General features: G+C 59.6%; 1 protein-coding gene across 4 annotated transcripts in view; it reads right to left on the reverse strand.

Moving 5' to 3' along the window:
- Positions 1–881: 881 nt before the first annotated feature.
- PHF2 (PHD finger protein 2) overlaps positions 882–19,502 on the reverse strand; it is an 82,988-nt gene continuing 64,367 nt past the window's right edge. For 2 of the 4 annotated variants that reach the window (XM_036260717.1, XM_036260718.1), the window contains exons 12-22: positions 17,171–17,539; positions 15,415–15,534; positions 14,788–14,906; positions 13,185–13,363; positions 12,988–13,058; positions 12,070–12,233; positions 6,797–7,071; positions 5,138–5,233; positions 4,619–4,728; positions 3,503–3,881; positions 882–2,815 (exon numbers count right to left, since the gene is read on the reverse strand). In XM_036260717.1, the coding sequence (XP_036116610.1) occupies positions 2,727–2,815; positions 3,503–3,881; positions 4,619–4,728; positions 5,138–5,233; positions 6,797–7,071; positions 12,070–12,233; positions 12,988–13,058; positions 13,185–13,363; positions 14,788–14,906; positions 15,415–15,534; positions 17,171–17,539 (1,971 nt within the window). In that variant the 3' untranslated portion in view covers positions 882–2,726. The remainder of the gene's footprint in view (positions 2,816–3,502; positions 3,882–4,618; positions 4,729–5,137; positions 5,234–6,796; positions 7,072–12,069; positions 12,234–12,987; positions 13,059–13,184; positions 13,364–14,787; positions 14,907–15,414; positions 15,535–17,170; positions 17,540–19,502) is intronic. The other 2 variants (XM_036260719.1, XM_036260720.1) reach the window with 2 other exon arrangements.

The raw sequence follows: 19,502 nt of genomic DNA on the forward strand, positions 1-19,502 counted from the left end.
GGGGGCCCCTCCCTGGGCTTCAGGCCTTCAGCTCCCTGACAGCCCTCTGTAGGTCCAGTGCCCACAGCCAAGGGACCCAAGGAGTACTCAGACAGCTTAGCCTCCAGAACCGGGCTCAGGGTCCAGCCAGGCTGGGCATGTTGAGGTGTCCAGAGCTAGGCCTGGAGGGGCCGAGCAGCCAAGGGCCAGGCACGGCACCTGTGTCTGTGAGGTGAGGGCGTGGGAGCCACGGAGTCTGGCTGGAGCTGAGCAGGGACAGGAAGGCTTCCCGGGTGGGCTGAGTGCCTAGCCTGGGTATGTGAAGGACCACACCTCTCGAAGGGTCCAGCAGAATGGATTCAAACTATGGGTGCCTGGGGAGAGCACCCTGTCTCAGGACCCAGTGATGCCCGAGATGCCCAGCAGCCAGACAGTCCCAGTGCTCCTTGGCAGCGGCCCCTCCAGCCAGCTGGTCTTTCTTTGCCCTGCCCAGTCCTTGACCCTCGCTGTGCCCACACTGTCTGTCCGGGGGTAGGGGGTGGGTTCTGCTTTTGTTCATTCGCTGTGAACACTGTCAGACTCAGACTGAAATCCTGTGTTCGTCCCTGAGTGCCTGTGGGTGTCGGCCCAGTGCTCACTGGGCTCAGCTAACTGCCCACCTGTGAACCACAGGTTCGAGAGGCTCTCGAGGATGTTCCTGCTGGACAGCTGGGGTGCAGCAGCGCGGATGAGCCCTGCAGGCAATCCCGGGATGTCTCCGGGACCTGACTGCCCACCCGCACACCTGCCCTCAGCGGGCACGCCTGAGCCCCTCGGCCTCCCGGAGGACCCCGCCGCCCTCCCTGCCGGGACCCTCCCTGCCAGGACGCACGGTGGTGAGCGAGGCAGAAATGAGACAGGGCTCTGTACAAAACCTGAAATAGCTTTACTCTTTTAAAACTTTGATTTCAGTTGCCTTAGACCTCATGGACTCGATACAAGAGTGATATGAATCGGGAAATAAAACACTTTAATAGCCACGATAAACTTTGTTAGAAATGTACATGTTGCCAAAATAATAATAAAATTTAAAAGTAAGAGAGAGAGAGAGAACAGTTTGATGGCTGGGTTAGATTATATAAACGTTCAACAATGACAGGCAAGGAAACCTTCAAAACGCCGGGCTGGAGTCGGGTCCGCGGGTGTCGCCCGGCCCTTCTCCAGGCCCCGCGGCCGCGGCCCCCACAGGCTGAGCCGGGGCCGAGGCCGGCACGAAGCTGCCTCTCCGCGTGGACAGAACACCCAGGGTGGGCATATAAACAAAGCTCATAAGAAATGTACAAATATAAAAAGCTACAAACATTAATAAATTACAGCATCACAAAACACAGAACACTTCACAAGGTGCTAGTAAAATAACTGTACCCCACCCCTTCATCAACAAGAAGGAAAGAAAGAGCTGGTATTCAAGTTGAAGATGCATCTTCAAACATGTCTGAAATAGATCTTTTGAGTACTGTTTGCTTCTGTAAAGACAGATATAAGGCTGCACAGACACCACTTGTTTTTCAGGCAATACCTTAGTCCCTAAAAGAAAAAGAAAAAAATAACCATAACAATAAAAAAAAAAAGAAAAAAAAAAAAGCATCGGAAACCCAACTGTTCATCAGACTCGGCAAAAAACCTGTATAAATGTTAATGAAGGACTCTACAAAGAAATTCCTAAAGATACTTTTACTCTTATAAAAAAGAAGTTATTTAAAAAGCTATTTACACGCTACATTCTATGAAAAATATGCTTCAGGAAATACATCTAAAATTAAAATACAGGATTGCCTGAGAAACAAAGCCAGCCCCTCTGTGTCGATGGGTGGACACGCGGTCCAGGAGCCACCCATGCGCTCGACACCAGGTGACAGGTGACAAGACAGAAGTGCCAGGCCCCCCACACCCTCGGGCTGCCTGGCCGCCTTCCGCCCCGCCAGGCCCGGGGCAGGGTGCCTTGGCTGACAAGTGCTTTTGGGAGTGTAGCCAGTGGGGCTGGACAGGGCCCGTCCATGTGGCTTTGCCTGGGCCCCTGGGCCCCGCGTCATGGCTGGGGATCCCACGGTGGCTCCCCTACCCACTAACACACTGACCCTGCTGCCGGCCTCCAGTCGCTCCTAGAAATGCCTTGGGCATTCAGGAGCAACACCCACCATCTGGCCTGCCACGTGCCGGCCAGGGAGACTGGAGGCCCCCTCTCCTGGCCAGAATGAATGCTCTCTGGACGTGTCTGAGAATCACTCGGGAAGAGATGGGGTGGGGGCACATAAACACCCTGCTTTCTCCTCCTCTTCCTCTCTAGTGTTCTTTGCCTTTTTTTAAGCCTCTGGAGGCTACCAGCCTGTGGCTGGCTCAACTCTGGGCCTGGTGAATGGTTGGCTCACTCCTCCTTCCTCGAAGGACTCGTGCTCCCAGCAGAGCTGCAGAGGCCCTGCGGTCACAACCACGCTCGGGGGTGCCTAGAGGCGGTCCTGAAACTGGAATGGTCCTCAAACTGGCGGGGCCGAGTTTCGGGAACTGGTCACTCTAAGCAACTTGGAAAAGGACATGTGTCCGTGCCGGCGAGCTCTGCCTGCTGAAGCGACAGGTGCTCTGTGTGGGGAGTGTCGGCTGGGAGGCGGCAGGCCCTCCCCAGGGCGAGGCGGCGTGGCCACCCTCCTGGGCTGATGTAGCGGGGCTCCGGGGGTCCTGAGCGGAGCAGAAGGATCCTGGCTTTCCAAACTTTAAAGGAGCAGTTTCCCATTCCGATGAATTTTCAGAATTTTCCCAAGCCTCTGCTTGGCGGTGGCCATGCCCTTTTTTGTACGTTTTCCTGAGGGTAGAAGAGGGGACACAAAAAGGCAGACAGGTCTGTGAGAGGGGCTGTGTGGGCGGGGAGTCTGCAAACCCCTCAGCTCTCCCACCAGCTGTAAAATGGGCCCATGCCATCTGGGACTGGGGTTCTTGCCCCTCTGAAATCAGAAATCTTCGACAAAGCCCCCGGATCAGAGCTTCCATGGACAAGGGGCGTGAAGGGGCGGGGCTGCGGCCAGGACGGTGGTGATGTGACCTGGCCGCAGAGCCACCTGGAGCCACACCCGCTGGGCCCACCACTGGCTTGGGCACAGCCAGGGTGAGGGACTCCGAGTCCCTTGAGGAAGGAAGTGAGCCAGCACTCGCCAGGGCTGCGTGGGGAGATGCCACACAGCCGTGCACCCCCGACTCACACAGGATCCGGGTCAGTCACCCTGGGCCCTCCCAGAGAACCCCTGGCAAACTGTTTACCACACCCCGACTCCAAGTGAGGCCCCAAAGCCAATGTCCTCGGGGTCTGAGGACCTGGACCAAACGCAGAGAACCAGACCGCCTGGTGTGACTCTGGCTCTCAGCCTTGAAAGAGACCACTGCTTCCACACGTGTGGCCACAGACGCAGGTGGCCGTGGTGGGGAAAGGGGACCTGTGGTCATCTATGGAGGCAGTCTGCCAGTCTCGACTGCTTCGGGCCGGCAGGTACAGTACCTTTGGCAGCGGTGTTGTTGGGGGACGATGTGGAGGGCCGCCTCTGCGTGAGGAAGACCCCAGGGGCCATGGGCTGTGACGCACGGCCTGCCTGGGCCCCGGGGAAGGCACCGGCCACGGTGTACTCATGGTCGGCCAGGCTGCTGCTGTGTGCCTCGGGCGGGATCTCGGGCGAGCTGCCCTCCTGCGAGGCCTGGCTGCTGGCGGTGCTGGTGGAGGCAGGGGTGGCAGAGGCTGGGGTGGTGGAGGCCGAGGTGGTGGAGGCCGAGGTGGTGGAAGCTGAGGTGGTGCTGGCCGAGGTGGTGCTGGCCGAGGTGGAGGTGGTGTTGGGAGTCAGCTTCCTCTTGGAGTTCTTTTTCTTCCTGCTTTTCTGCTCCTCCTTTGAACACAGCACGTGGGCAAGTTAGCCAGCAGGGCCGGGCCGGCCTTAGATGCTGGGCAGTCAGAGCAGGCAGGAGCCCTCACGGCCCGGACCCAAGGGAGGCAGGTCCCTGGCACGAGGCCTCTCCGGTGGAGCGGAGCTGACTGTGCTGGGGGAGCAGAAAGGGCCAGCCGGTGCCTGAGCCCCTCAGGGCAGGGCTGGGCCGGAGGAGGGACACCTCGCTTCCCTCTGTGCGGTGGGGTGTCCCGCACATGGGACCAAGGAGGAGGTGGCACCAGCCCCCAGCCCCCGCCTCCAGCACTCTGCTCAGAGTGGCCTTGGGACTCCTGGTTCTAGAATATTCCCTTTGGTCCTGTTAACTTTCTCAGGTGCCCAGATGGCATCAGCCCGGTCTGGCTGGCACCTGGGAGTCGGAGACCGGCTCTGAGGGAGCTGCGGCCAGGAGGCACCGGGTGGCAAACAGGATGAACAGAAGATGGAGCGCCCACTCCGGCCCCGGGAGGACAGGAGGAAAGCACCGCCTGCCAGGCCGGGGAGGCCCCGGAAGAGCCACTGCCCTCCGTGCCTGGGACAGCCGACCTCGCCAAGGCACCGGCCACCAGTCCCCGCTCCCTCCCCCTTCAGGGACTTAGGGGCCTACAAGAACAGGGGTCAGCAATACTCAAATTCCCCTAAGCCCGTGCCAGCCCCCATCCTGGGTGGGTTTTGATTGGGGACAGGGGCCCCCTCCTCACCTGCTGGGATAGTTTGGCCGCAGCAGCTGCCAGCCCGGTCTCGATGGAGGCCACTCTGGTCCCCTCGCGAACAGGCCTGTCCTGCCTCGGCACCGATGGGCCAACCCTCGCTTTGGGAAAGAAGGTCAGCCTGCCTCAATTGGCTGCCCGCCACCGTGGGCACCTCGGGGCTCCCCCGGACCTGCCCAGCCTGCCCCTGAGTCCCAGGGACACCTCACTTGGGGAGGGTCAGTGAGAGGTTCAGCAGGGTACGGGATCCCACCCAGCAAGGGGAGAGAGGGCGGGGGTCACACAGGAAGTGACCCTACTGGCTGCCGCAATGGCGGCCGGTGCAAAGGTGGGCCTCCTGGGCTGCTCACTGAGGAGAAACCAGGACAAGGGCTGGACCCCGTGGGAGCACCACAGCAACCCGCCCACAGAGCACCTGGGCTCCAGGGCCCCGGAGGGAGGCAGGCAGGGACACCCCAGTGAGCCATGACTCCTGCCAGGTGAGGGCGGAGCCCCCTGCCCCAGCACTACCTGTCGGGCTGTAGGGGGCGTCGTCCGAGGCTCTCCTCTTCTTGGACCGGGACTTGAACACTGGGCTGTCCTCGTCAGACTCCAGAGAGGGGTATACTGGAGGGGAGGGGGAAGGGTTGAGCCACTGGGCCGGCCAAGGGGCGAGGGCACTGCCACCTGCTAACCCATGTCCTTGGGCCATCCTCAGGATGCAGAGGGTTGGACACGGGGTGCCCCTGAAATTGTCTAGCCCAGGCCTCCTTTAGGCTCAGAGAGGGGCAGCAACTGGATGGCCAAGAGGCCCCGTCCAGCCACCACGGGGGGAGGGGTGGGTCCCTGAACAGCTCTGCCCGCACCAGCCTGACGGCAGCACCCACTGTCCACCAGGTCTGCTGAGAATGTCTCGTTCTCTGCTGCCACCAGGAAGGAATGCGTCACACGCCCATGGCGCTGAGTGGCTCAGGAGCCTCTGAGGAGGCATCCTCACAGTCGCTCTGGGTGACTTGCAGGTACCACCCCCACCTCCCACACTGTGGGCTGGGACCTTCAACCGCCATGACTTGTGGCACCTGAACCCTCAGGACCCAGCCCATGCCCAGAACATAGAGTTCACTCCACTGTCCGTCAGAACAGGGCAGGCCCCACAGCGAGGCAGGAATGTGTCCCCCAGATGAGACAGGGCCAGCCTCAACCCCAGAGGGCTGTGTGGGGACAGGGGCACGGACACGCGGCCCTCAGGCCATGCGGACTGTGCTGCAGGCAGGCCCTGGAACAGGGGCAGGGCCCTCCAAACCCTGGAGAGTGGTGAGCCTGTGTTAGACACTGTGCCCCGAGGGGACCGAGACGTCCCCAGGCAGCTCTTGCTTCCACGTCACCTCCCATGAGTCTGACAGTTGGATCTTCTAGAGCCCGGACCCCAGAGCCTGGAGAGGCCTGCGGGGGGAGCGGCCACGCCCCGGGAGGACTGCGCCCATGGCGCTCTGCCCACCTCGGCTGCTGGCCACAGAGCCACTGCGAGCCAGGCACTGCACCTGCTCTCAGACAGACCGGGACACAGCTTCACGCCCTGCTAGTGCGCAGCGGTGTCCCCGCATGGGGACAGTGCCGCTGCATGGGGACGCCGGCCAGGTCCTCAGGAGGTGAGAGAGCTCTGGCCATCCACCCAGCAACGCCCCTCCCACGATGTACTTGGGGACACTGCAGCCAGGCACACAAACCCCCTGGCACCCCAATGTCCACAGCAGCACTATTCACGATCGCCAAAGCTGGAAGCCCCCCAGGTGTCCGTGGGTGGAGGAAGGGTACGCAACGTGGTGTGTCCACGCTGCGGTGCTATCCGCCTCGAGATGAAGTGCTGACACGAGCCAGTGGGTGAACCTGGAGAGCTCGCTAATGAAAGAAGCCAGACACGACAGACCGAGCACGGCTGGACGCTGGGAAGATGTGCCCAGGCCGTCTGGGAGACAGAGGAGACCAGTGGTCACCAGGGGCCGGGGGTCAGGGGAGCGGTTTCCTTCAGGGGTGGTGACAGGTTCTCAGATTGGCTATGGTGGTGGTGGTGCACCCTCTAAATATACTAAACCCCACTGGGCCGCACACTTTTGAAGGGTGACATTTACCGCCTGCGATTTTCTCTCATGAGAAAGGCCGCTGGACCGTCCAGCTCCGCATGGTGCTCACCGTAGTCCGAGTCCTTGAAGCAGGCGTCCAGGTGGTCCTGCTCCTCCTCATAGTCGTCCAGGTCCACACTGTTCTTGGCCGCCCTCTTCAGCAGCCGCTTGCCCGCGCTCTTGCTGCCCGCGCCGTTCTTCCGGGCGCCGTGGGCCGCCAGCGAGCTGCCCTTGGCCTGGCCGGCGCCCCACGCCGTCTGCAGGCAGGAGTCGGAGGCCTGCAGGTTGGCCATGGACAGCATTCCCTGAATGGCTTCCTGCGTGCTGGGGGACGCTGGGGGCTGGCTGGAGGCAGAGAGACAGGCACTCAGACCAGGCCCACCGCCCACAGCCCGCATGGCCGGTGATCAGTAGAGGATGTGGGAAGGATGGTGGTGGCTGACGATCACCCCATGGAAATGGCCAGCCACCTCCCATCCCCTACCCTTTGCCCCACCCCCCATTCCAAAGGGAGAGTTGGAGGCCTGTAGACAGAGAGGGGACAGTTCAGGGAACACAGGCCAGGAAGGTGGAGGGAGAGGAGAGAGACAGAGGGAAGTGGTGGGCAGACTAAGGCCCCAAGCTGCCGGCCCTCCTCCACTCCAACCAGCTCGTGTCTGCATCACCCCCACGCTGCTGTCCCACCATGGCCCCCTGTCCTCAGCCACAGCCCACTTGCTTCTCCCACAGTGCCTTCAAGGGCACCCCTCTACCCAGCATATGGGGGACCACAGCATCTCACTCCCATGGCCCCTGCTCTGCCCAGGTGACACGCATGTTCCCTCCATGACGGTGCTGTCACCTGCAACTACATCTATAGCCAAATCTACACCTGGACCTATACACACATCTAACTTACACCCACACCCACACCTGCATTTACACCCTCACCTGCACCTGCACCTATACTCCCACCTGCACCTGCATCCCTACTTACACCTGCACGTGCATCTACACTCTCACTTGCACCTGCACCTACACTCCCACCTGTACCTGCACCCCTACTTACACCTGTACCTGTACCTATACCCCCACCTGCACCTTCAACCACATCTACACCTGGACCTATACCCATACCTGCATCTACACGCACACCTCCACCTGCTCCCCTACTTACACCTGCATCTGCACCTCCACCTGCTCTGCACCTCTACCTGCTCTGCACCTCCACCTGCTCTGCACCTCCACCTGCTCTGCACTTTCACCTGTACTTCACCTGATAGCCACAGCCACACCTCAGCTCAGCCAGAGCTTAGTCCCTCTCAGCCCTTGAGATGCCCAGGCTGAAAGGGGCAACTTCTTGATGCCACCTTCCCCTCACTGACCCAACCCTGCTGCCCTCCAGCTCTGGGCAGTGCTGTCCCCCAGCACCAGTCTATACTTTCCTGGCCAAGCCCTTTGTCCCCTGCCCCATGCTTGAGCCCGTGCTGCCTCCCCTGGCTGCACTGGCTCCCCTCCCTCCAGAGGACCTGCTCCAGCTTCTGAAACACCAGTGCAGCCAGCACCACTGCCCAGCACCTGGTTATGTGCTGCCCTGGTTCGGGGAGGGCAGGCAGGTGGCACCTTTCCTCAAAGCCGCGTCCAGAGAGCTCTGAACAGCCGCCCCTCTAGGCTGAGTCCTGGGCTCCTCAAGCAGCTTCCCTGGCCTCCTTGTCACTGCAGCCTCTCCCACAGGGTCCTGCCCAGCCTCCTCAAAGGTGGGGGGCTTCTCTGCTCCGTGCCCTCCCCTGCCCCACAGCCCGTCCATGCCCAGCCCACACCTCTCACAACCAGTACCCCTAGGGATTCCGTGCACCAGAATCCCTGCGTAGCATATAAATGCCAATACCCAGGCCCTTCCCAGGGATTCTGGACGGCCGGGGCTCTGGGTGCCCCTGCAGCCAGGACAGGAGGCCCTGCCCTGTTCACCTCCCGCACCCTCACAAGGCACAGAGCCCAGCCAGGCAGCTCCCAGGGGAGCTGGCCAGTGGGGTGTCTCTCTTCGGGGCCATTTCTGGCCATCACCCTAGAAAGAATGGCCAACCCAGCCTGTGGGGGCCCAACCACACCTCTCACTGCATCAGGGCCTGGCGGGGGAGGGTGTCTCCCTCTGCTCCCTAGAGTCCCGGAAGGCAGGGCCTGGAGCCTGGCTCGGGGCTGGGGGAACCACAGCCCCGCTATCCCTCCAGCTGTCACAGACCTAGGAGTCCCGGGAGGAGGCAGCAGGAGCCCCACCCTGTGTGTCTGAGGCAGAAGCCCTCTCTGCCCACCCCAGGGGACAGACCTGCCCGCAGGGCTGCCGTGACCCCGATGCTGCACCAACAAGTGCGGGTCCAAGGCCTCACCGAGGGTTCGGCACCGTCCTTACACCGCCCCTGCCCGCCCCACCTCCACTCCCAAGGAGGGTCTGAGGCACATGTAGTAAGACCATTACAGTGAGAAGGGGTCAGGAGTACCTGCTCGGAAACAAGAGGTTCCCAGACTGAGGCCGGAGGGGGCGGAGAGATGGAGCGGCCACAGAGGCACAGACACACAGGACAGTCTCTGAGGTCCCGGGACCACCTAGGCCAGTGTGCACGGCAGCGTCCTGCGAGCGGCACTGCCGGGCTCCAGGCCGAGCTGGGGGAGGAGGCGATGGGCAGCCCCCCTCCAACCCCACCTCCCCGCCCCACCCAAGACACACTGGACCAAAGTGTTTCGGGGTTTCACTGGGACTGAACAGGATTATGTTCCTAAGCCACAAACAATGGGAAAATCAAGTGCCGTCAGACCACCCTGGTTCTTCAGGAACCCCCAGCTTGCCCCAGTGCCCACGGCCCAGTCCGGCCCCACAGCACCCCGACGTGCCTGCCCAGACCCCGGGGGCTGCAGCATGCGGCAGCCCCACTGCTCCTGTGGTCACTACATTCTCCGGAGCAGGGACAGCCCCCACCCAGCCTGGGAGCCAGCAAGCCCACAGCGGTCCTCCAGCCCTTGGGAAGGACGGTGCTGCGGCCGGCCCTGAAGGTCCAGGCCCCTTACCCAGCCTCAGACCATACAAACACCAGGCTTCTGAAAAGGATGGGAAGGCGGGGGCCAGGACACCCACCGTGAGGGTCCCCTCGAAGCCAGCTGCCCACCCGTACCAGCTGGACCCCGAGGTCCAGCTCAGCTGCAACCCAAGAGGGGGGCCGTGGAGCCCAGGGCCACCGCCCGGGGCTGCCGTCTGTCCACAGCAGGGGCAGATCAAGGAGCCAAGTCTAACCAGTGCACATGGAAAGTAATACCTTAATCCTCCAATTATCATATCAAAATCTGCTCCGCTCCTTGAGCAGTAAACACTAAGCAAACCAGCCACGAGAAATTAACATATTTTCCTCCATTTTCTTCAGCTGTTTCTTTCCCAAATAGCAAATACTTAAAACACAGCAAATGGACCATCAAAAACTGACCTACGCTCCAAATGGGAGACTCTGGAGAGGAACCGCCTGTGGCGGGCTGAGGGCGGCCGGCAGGCACGTGCGCAGTGCGGGCGGTACGGCGAGTGTGCGTCTGCAGGGCCGTGGGCAGCTCGTCCGCAGGCCAGCGGCCCTCTGGGGGCGGCCCGCCCGGGTCAGCCGGGAGCCCAAGCCAAGGCGCCTGTGCTCAGGCTCAAGTCCTGGGCACTGGCCCATCTGTCCTCCTCTTGGGGTCTCTCCCTGGACCTTCTAGGAGCCCAGGGTGTCTAGAGCTCCTCTCCAGGGTCTGAGTGTCAACCAGGTACTGAGAAAACCAGCTTCCACTCAGAAAAAGGCACCCCAGAGGGGCGTGGAGCCGACACTGGGCACTGGTGCCCCAGGAAAGGGCTCATGGCCAGACTTCTGGCAAATGCCCAGGGCACCCTGCAGGGAGAGGCTTGGATTTCACACCCACAGAAACCACACAGGGGCCAGGGCCCTGCACCCACTCCCATGAGAGGACATAACACTGCATAAAAAATTGTAACTTATGAACAAAAACATAGCCATTTGAGTAGCCAGAGCTCTGTCCATCAAGCCCGATCCGCCTCCAGCGAGCCCCTCCGTCTAAGATGGGCCTGGCATGTGGCCCCCATGGACTCACACAGCCCTGGGACCTCAATTCTGGAAACAGACTCAGAGGGGCACGAGTGGAGGGCAGATCTGGGGCACAGAGAAGGTACCAAGCAGACCACACGGGCCCCACCTTCCTCAGGCCAAGTCACTCTGGCCTGGGTCAGCCTTCCTGGGCCCCGGGTTTGGGTTGTTATCAGGCAGATGGGGATTCTGGTCTTTCCTCTGCTGCCCCCCAGCAGTGTGGACTTGTGCGAGTTGTCTCAGCAGAAGGAGAGAAACCCCTTATGGTGGCTAAGGTCCCCAGGCAGGAGGCTGCAGGGGGTATAGGCCTCAACACCTCAGTTCTGTCTGTGACATTTACAGAAATTCCATGTGGGAAAAAAGTATTGGCCGAAATGCTTAACAGAATTTAAGCATTGTTAAATGCTTGTTGGGATTGAGAGAGACACAATCCTCAGCCCTTCGTCCAGTGCAAAGCCCAGATGAATCCATTTCTCTTGAATCAGAGAACTGGGCCTTGTCAGGCCTGGGCAGGAAGGGCCACCTGGCCTGAGAAGAGCGGACACACGTCCTGAACCACCTGCCCATCTGCCTAGAATCTCGGGGTCTCCACGACAACGCAGCACCCATGCCCGCGTGAGTGGGCTCCTGACCCAGCTGACAGGCCGCACGCCTGCTCTCAGACACTGTGCCCGCCGGTGCCAGTCCGGCCCCTCCGCGTGCGGTCTCACGTCCCTGTGCCCTGGGGTGAGGTTTCTGCGGAGAAGGCAGCCTCGTGGTCCCAGAGAGGCCCCTCAAATGCCCTTGGCTTGAGCGCATAGTGCACGTCACAGACATCTTCTTATGTTATTTTCAATGGCATTCAGGAAGTGACAAGACAGAGGCGGCTGGACATCCCAGCCCGGAGTAGCCCTGCCGCCTGGCCCCGCACTGCCTCCCCAAAGGCCCTCCAGGGATGGCAGCCCCTCTGCTTCTCCTGCAGGGTCCCCACCCAGTCACTCCTCAGCTGTGGGGGGGAGGAGCCTGTTCTTGGAGCTCTGTGCCCTCGTCAGGATCTCCACAGACATGCACGACCCACGGGGCCAGCAAACATGCACCGAACGCCCTGACTGCCGAGCATCCCCTCTGCCAGGGAGGCAGGGAGGGGTCCTCTGGCTACCGGCCCCTGGGGCGCAGGCCCCTGCAAAGGGAGCCCCCTGCGCACAACCTACCATGGCCAACAGAGCCCTGCCTCGTACCCCCCCCCTCCCGGCCACTCCAGGCCCAGGCCTACCTGTTGGGGTTGTAGTCCAGCGCGCCCACCTCCTCGCTGGCCTGCAGCAGGTCCAGGATGCCCGCGGCCGAGCCCCCGCCGTCCTTCTTCACTTTGGCGTTGCGAGTGGGCTTGGTGTCCGTGTCGATCCGAAGGGAGCCCTCGTCCGAGGAGTCCTCGCTTGGCTGTGGGGATCGGAAACTGGTCAGAACAGAGCTGGGGGAAGGGACAGGGCTACTGTTCCCCTTGACAAAAAAAAAGGTTTTAAACATTAAAAAAAAAAAAAGTAAGATCCCAGCCTGTGATGAGCACATGGCCAGACACCTGGTGAGGGTGCTGTCCACTGGCGTCACAGAGCCCCGCCCAAAAAGGACCGCATACCACCATGCCCAGTACCATTTCCCAGAGGAACCCTGGTCCCCAGGCCCTTATGCGAGAGCCCCAATATTGAACACAGGTACAAAGGAGGCAGTGTGGTCAGATCAGAAGAGGGCGGGAGGATGCACCCACACCCAAGGGCCCCAGTTAGCCCCTGGCAGGAGGCTCTGAGGAGATACCCCAAGACTCCCCAGGCAGCATGTGCCCCCATGGAGACCCCCAACCCCCTGTCGCGGCTGGTGAAGCCTTACAGGCTATCTAACCTGGGCCCCAGCAGGTCCCGCTCACCCGCACCTGGGCCTCAGTATCAAGAAGATGCACCATCTTCATGGCAGGTCTGGCTGCCTTCCCGAGGCCCCGCCACTAGGAGACCACAGAACCCCCACACCCCAAGCCTCCCTTCTTCCCTCCCAGGCGAGGCACCGGCCAAACATCCCCACCTCTAGAGTGTAGGCTGGCCCCCACACCAAACCTCCGAGGACAGGGTGGAACGTAAAGACACCCCTTTGCACCCCAAGAAGAACACATACTGGCCACGGCCTCGGGGCTCGGAAGGCTCACCTTGTAGAGCGCCGAGTCCAGCTTTGGCTTCGCGACGGGTGTGGGCAGCTGCTCCTTCTTGTCCAGTAAGACTGGGACCAAAGCAGACAAGCGTCAGCAGTGGCTCTGGGAGGGTGGCTCCAGCCAGCCATGCCTGCCACCCCCCTCCCGATAGTGCTCCAGAGCTGGGTCTGCCCCCCACAAGTCCCCCGACTCACAGGACAGGTCCCTCTTCGGGGCGTTTTTCTTCCTCCTGATGGGAAACTCATCGATCTTGAGCTCCCCGTCGTCTGACACGTACTCGTACTCATCCCGCACGGGCTGGGGCTTGTCCTCCTTGAAGTTCTGCAAGTTCCCAAACACCCCGGGGCTCGGCTGTGGCTTGAGGGCCTTGGGGCTAGGACAGAAGTGTGCTGGTCAGTGGGGTCCACACAGCCACCGGTGGCCCCAGCACCCCGCCAAGGGCCTCAGAGGGTCAGCAGTCAGGCTGAGCACTTCCCGATCCCGTAGCTCCCTCCTGGATACCATGGACGCGGGCACGGACGGGGCACACCCACGCAGTGGGGCCTGGCCCTCTCCGCTGAGGCAAGGCCTCTCCTCGATCTTTCAGGGTGAGCCCGCGCCGCCCCGCCCTGGCCACTGGACTGCATGGCCTTCCTTCAGCCTGCCCCACAAGCGCCAGCGGCAGCCTCCCCACTGGCCCAGGCCTGGACACGCTCAGCAGCGGGGACAGCAGCTGGGACAGAGGGGTCTGCGACTCCCAAGGGCACAACTCCAAGTCCCAACTGCAGAAACAGAGGCTGACCATCAGCAAGCCTGCCGGGTGTGTATGATCCAGGTAACACACACACACACACGCACACGTACATGACAGGTGTGATATGGTTAGAGTCATGTCCACCTCTCTCTCCATTTCTAACCCCTGCAGCAGGTGAGTCACAGAGTTAACACCATTTCAAAGCTCTCCAGGACCCCAGGATAGTCAAGGACGTGCTCAGAGCCATGAAGTCAGGGCAACAGGGCCCACAGACCAGACCCAGCCCCCCTGCTCGCTGGGCAGTCTCAGCTCGTTGCTGTGAGGTCTCAGGAAAAACGGGCCCCAGACGCTGGCCCACCTAACGTGAAGTGGCCTTCTCCTCCCATCTTGCAGATGAAGAAACAGGCCCACCACAGGCAAGTGGCCCCATTCCCACGGCTGTGTCTGCTTTCTGCCTTCAGGCCACCCAACCTGGACTTCTGCCTCAGCAAACACCTCAGGACCACGGCCGGTGCGAGACCTCTGCAGCACGAGGCCATGTCCCATCCACCGCGCAGTGGGCTGGGCTGCCGCTGTCACCAACACAGACCTGTCCCACAGTCTGGAAACCAGACACCGCCGCTCACGCACACATCCCCTCCCAGGCTGGGCACCCCAATATCTCAGCTCAGTTCCATCTCCTCGTGAAAGCCCTCTCGATTCCCTTGGGCACACAAGGACCCATGGTCCCTGTCACAGTTATGATTTTAGGTGGACTGGAGAGTACTGGGTTCACTCTGGCCCCTCCCCCCACTACACATCCTGGAGCCAGCCCAGGACAGCCACTCAGCTAATACACCCAGTCACACTCTCCCCTTCCTGCCAACACACACTGCTGTCCCCTCCCCATCCATACCAGCTATTGGCTTAGGAGGCAGGAAAGGGGTTTGCCCAGTGTGGCCCCTACAAGGGATATTCCCCGTGATGTCAGCCAGCTCACCTGGGCTTCACCTGGAGAGAGAGAGAGTGTGTGTGTGTCTGTGATGCAAGTGGGAATAACCCCTCCTGTGATGAGCATCACATACCCCAGAAGCTTCTTGTTGGAGAAGGAAAATGAGAATTTGGTGTCTTTGCTCCCTGACGTAGGAGGCTTCTCCAACTTCTGCTCTTCCTCCATCTTCAGTAGGGAGTCAGGTTTGCTGTTCTGCAGAGCAAACGCGGGGCCATCCTTAAGTCCCACATGGATGTCAGTGGGCAGAGGCAGCCGGACCAGCCAGCCTCCTCCCTCTGAACATGTCATCCAGGGACCCATGGGCCTGCAGGACCTACCCTGGGAGTGTGAGCTCAAACCAGGGCTGGGTGAAGGAGGGCAATGCCATTGCTCATCTCCAAGGGCAACAAGCTCAACCTCTCACACCAGGATGCTCCCATCACAACACCCTGGGAGGTGCCCTTCCAAGGCCACAGATACCCAAACCTTCACAGCACACTACCTACCAGGGACAAGTGGACACACACTTGCACATGCCCTACAATAACATTCACACAGCTGCATAGGTGTGTGCCTCTGCTCACAACACCAAGTCACACACACCCTACACACCACCTCTCTCGTGAATGCAGCCCTCCCTGGAGGTAGACTCCTTCACCCGCATGCATATGCAAATACACAGGTGCACATACACATGCACAACCACGTAAACACATCTCACCTTGTACTTCCACTTGGCCTCTGACTTGCTCTTGGTTTGCTCTCTGATTTCCAGCCTCTCCACATCATTCTGTGTGCTGATTACCTCCTTGTTGGGCACACTCAGGACGCTCTTTGTGGCCTAGAAAGTAGCAGCCATGACCCAGAGGTAGACATGGGAGGGTAGTGGGCTACCTCAGGCTAGAGGACAAAACAAAAACCACAGAGCCCCTCTCTCCTCCTGGCCCACATGCAGCTGCTCATTCATGCTTCCACCCACCCACCCACCCACCCACCCATCCACCCACCCATCCACTTATCCACCCACCCATCCATCTACCATCCACCCACCCATCCACCTACCCATCCATCCACCCATACATCCATCTACCATCTATCCATCTATCTATCCACCTACCCATCCACCCACCCATCCACCCATCCATCCACCCATCTATCCACCCGCCCATCCACCCACCCGCCCATATATCCATCCACCTACCCATCCACCCACCCACTCATCCATCCACCCATCTATTCATCCATCCACCCACACACCCACCCACCCACCCACCCATCCACCCACCCACCCATCCACCCACCCATCCACCCACCCGCCCATCTATCCACCTACCCATCCACCCACCCTCATCCATCCACCCATCTATTCATCCATCCACCCACTCACCCACCCATCCACCATCTACCCACCCACCTATCTACCCATCCATCTATTCATCCCACCCACCCACACATCCATCTACTATCCATCCATTCACCCATACATCCATCTACCATCTATCCATCTATCTATCCACCTACCCATCCACCCACCCATCCATCCACCCATCCACCCACCCGCCCATATATCCATCCACCTACCCATCCACCCACCCACTCATCCATCCACCCATCTATTCATCCATCCACCCACTCACCCATCCATCCACCCACACACCCATCCACCCACCCATCCACCATCTACCCACCCACCTATCTACCCATCCATCCATTCATCCCACCCACTCACTCACCCATCTATCCATCCATCCATTCACCCATCCACCCACACATCCACCTACCCATCCATCCACCACCTATCCACCTACCCACCCACCAACTACCCATCCTTTCACCTACCACCCATCCATCCCCTCTCCTTCCAGCCTCTCTTCCTCCCTCCCTCCTTCCTTCACCCATCTGTTCATTGCTTCATTTATCTACCCTTTTTGCCTTGAGGAAAGGAGAATCATGTGCCCCGCTGCAGCCCTGAAACACTGGCCCTGATGGTTGCAAACCTCCTGGAAGGTTAACCGCCTCCCACTAGCAGCAATTCACTCAATGAGACCTGGTCTCAGAAACTCATGGTCCCCGAAGCCCATACTTAAGGTCCTCTGATTACACTAGCGGGTCCTCAGGGCCAGGCCCGCCTCTCTCACTGCCCACAGGGGCTTGGGCCCCCTTGCCAGTCTCTCTCCTGCCTCCCCACTGCCCTCCACTTGGTGCCTGACCCACTCGTAAATCTCAGCCCAATGCCTGGGAAGACTCAGGCAGCTCATCCCCCAGGTGACCCTCCATGTTGCCACCCTATCCCAGCACAGACACTGCTGCCTTCATCGTGAAGGTATCTTCCTAGCTGCCCTCCACGCCAAGCTTGGGATATAGCCCATCTGCACTGGGTCTCTAGTGCCAGAACTGGCAGCCATAGCTCCGCCCCACAGGCCTGGCCCAGAGCTGTCTGCAGGCTAAGTACAGGTGGGGAGGGCAAGGCCACCCACCTTGCCCTTCTTGGGCGGCTCAATCTTGGTCAGTGCCTCCTTGGTGTGGGCCTCCAACAGGTCCAGGTTGGGGATGGTGGGTGAGGCTGACCCCCTACACTTCTTCCCTTTCTTCTTGCCCCCATCCTTGAGCTTCAGCGATTTGGGGGGCTTTGGGGGTTTGGGGGGCTTGGGGGGCTTGGGGACTTTGGACGGCTTGGGCATCTTCATGGTTTTGGGAGTCTTTTTTTTGGACACTTTCTCCAGGAAGGACCGAGGAGGGCTGGCCTCAATGGGGGATGGAGGCTCCTCCTTTCCTCGGTCCCCAAAACAGACCTCATTGGAGGAAATGGCAGAAGTCACTTCCGGTCTGGCAGCCTTGGAGGCATTCTGAAGAAAGGAGAGAAAGAGGTAACCAACCACCTCCTGTCAGAAATGACCACAGTCCCAGACACTCAAGCAGAAAAAGGGCATCCATCCACATCACTGTGATACACCCACATCCAACCACACCTCTGTGTGATACACCCGCATCTGTCCACACCTGTGTGATACACCAGCATCCGTCCACACCTCTGTGTGATACACCCACATCCGTCCACACCTCTGTGTGATACACCCACATCTGTCCACACCATCCACACCTCTGTGTGATACACTCCCATCCGTCCACACCTCTGTGTGATACACCCACATCCGTCCACACCTCTGTGTGATACACCCACATCCGTCCACACCATTGTGTGATACACCCGCATCCGTCCACACCATCCACACCTCTGTGTGATACATGCCCATCCGTCCACACCTCTGTGTGATACACCCACATCCATCCACACCATTGTGTGATACACCCGCATCCATCCACACCATCCACACCTCTGTGTGATACACCCACATCCATCCACACCTCTGTGTGATACACCCACATCCGTCCACACCTCTGTGTGATACACCCACATCCGTCCACACCATTGTGTGATACACCCGCATCCATCCACACCATCCACACCTCTGTGTGATACACGCCCATCCGTCCACACCTCTGTGTGATACACCCACATCCATCCACACCATTGTGTGATACACCCGCATCCATCCACACCATCCACACCTCTGTGTGATACACGCCCATCCGTCCACACCTCTGTGTGATACACCCACATCCATCCACACCATTGTGTGATACACCCGCATCCATCCACACCATCCACACCTCTGTGTGATACACTCCCATCCGTCCACACCTCTGTGTGATACACCCACATCCGTCCACACCTCTGTGTGATACACCCACATCCGTCCACACTATTGTGTGATACACCCGCATCCATCCACACCATCCACACCTCTGTGTGATACACGCCCATCCGTCCACACCTGTGTGATACACCCACATCCATCCACACCATTGTGTGATACACCCGCATCTGTCCACACCATTGTGTGATACACCCGCATCCATCCACACCATCCACACCTCTGTGTGATACACCCACATCCATCCACACCATTGTGTGATACACCCGCATCCATCCACACCATCCACACCTCTGTGTGATACACCCACATCCATCCACACCATTGTGTGATACACCCGCATCCATCCACACCATCCACACCTCTGTGTGATACACGCCCATCCGTCCACACCTGTGTGATACACCCACATCCATCCACACCATTGTGTGATACACCCGCATCTGTCCACACCTCTGTGATACACCCACATCTGTCCACACCTGTGTGATACACCAGCATCCGTCCACACCTCTGTGTGATACACCCACATCCGTCCACACCTCTGTGTGATACACCCACATCTGTCCACACCATCCACACCTCTGTGTGATACACTCCCATGCGTCCACACCTCTGTGTGATACACCTGCATCCGTCCACACCTCTGTGTGATACACCCGCATCCGTCCACACCATTGTGTGACATAGGCACATCCATCTACAGTACAGCATCATGTGATACAATCACATCTGTCTATACCATTGTGTGACACAGATACATCTGTCTATACCACCCACATAACATGGACACATCTGTCTGTACCATCCTTGGACATGGACACATCTACCTACACATTCCATGTGGCCAGCTAGCATCTGTCTATACTCTGTGTGACGCCTACTCTTATCTACACCATCCATGTAACATGAACATCTGTCTACACTACTGAGTAACACATCTATTTAACCAGCGGCTCTCAACCTGTGGGTCGTTCCCCTTTGGGGGTTGAACCACCCTTTCACAGGGGTCGCCTAAGACCATCGGAAAACACATATTTCCGATGGTGATTCATAACAGCAGAAGATTACAGTTATGAAGTAGCAACCAAAA

Source organism: Molossus molossus, unplaced genomic scaffold, assembly GCF_014108415.1.
Source record: "Molossus molossus isolate mMolMol1 unplaced genomic scaffold, mMolMol1.p scaffold_m16_p_14, whole genome shotgun sequence".
In the NCBI taxonomy this organism is placed as follows: Eukaryota; Metazoa; Chordata; class Mammalia; order Chiroptera; family Molossidae; genus Molossus; species Molossus molossus.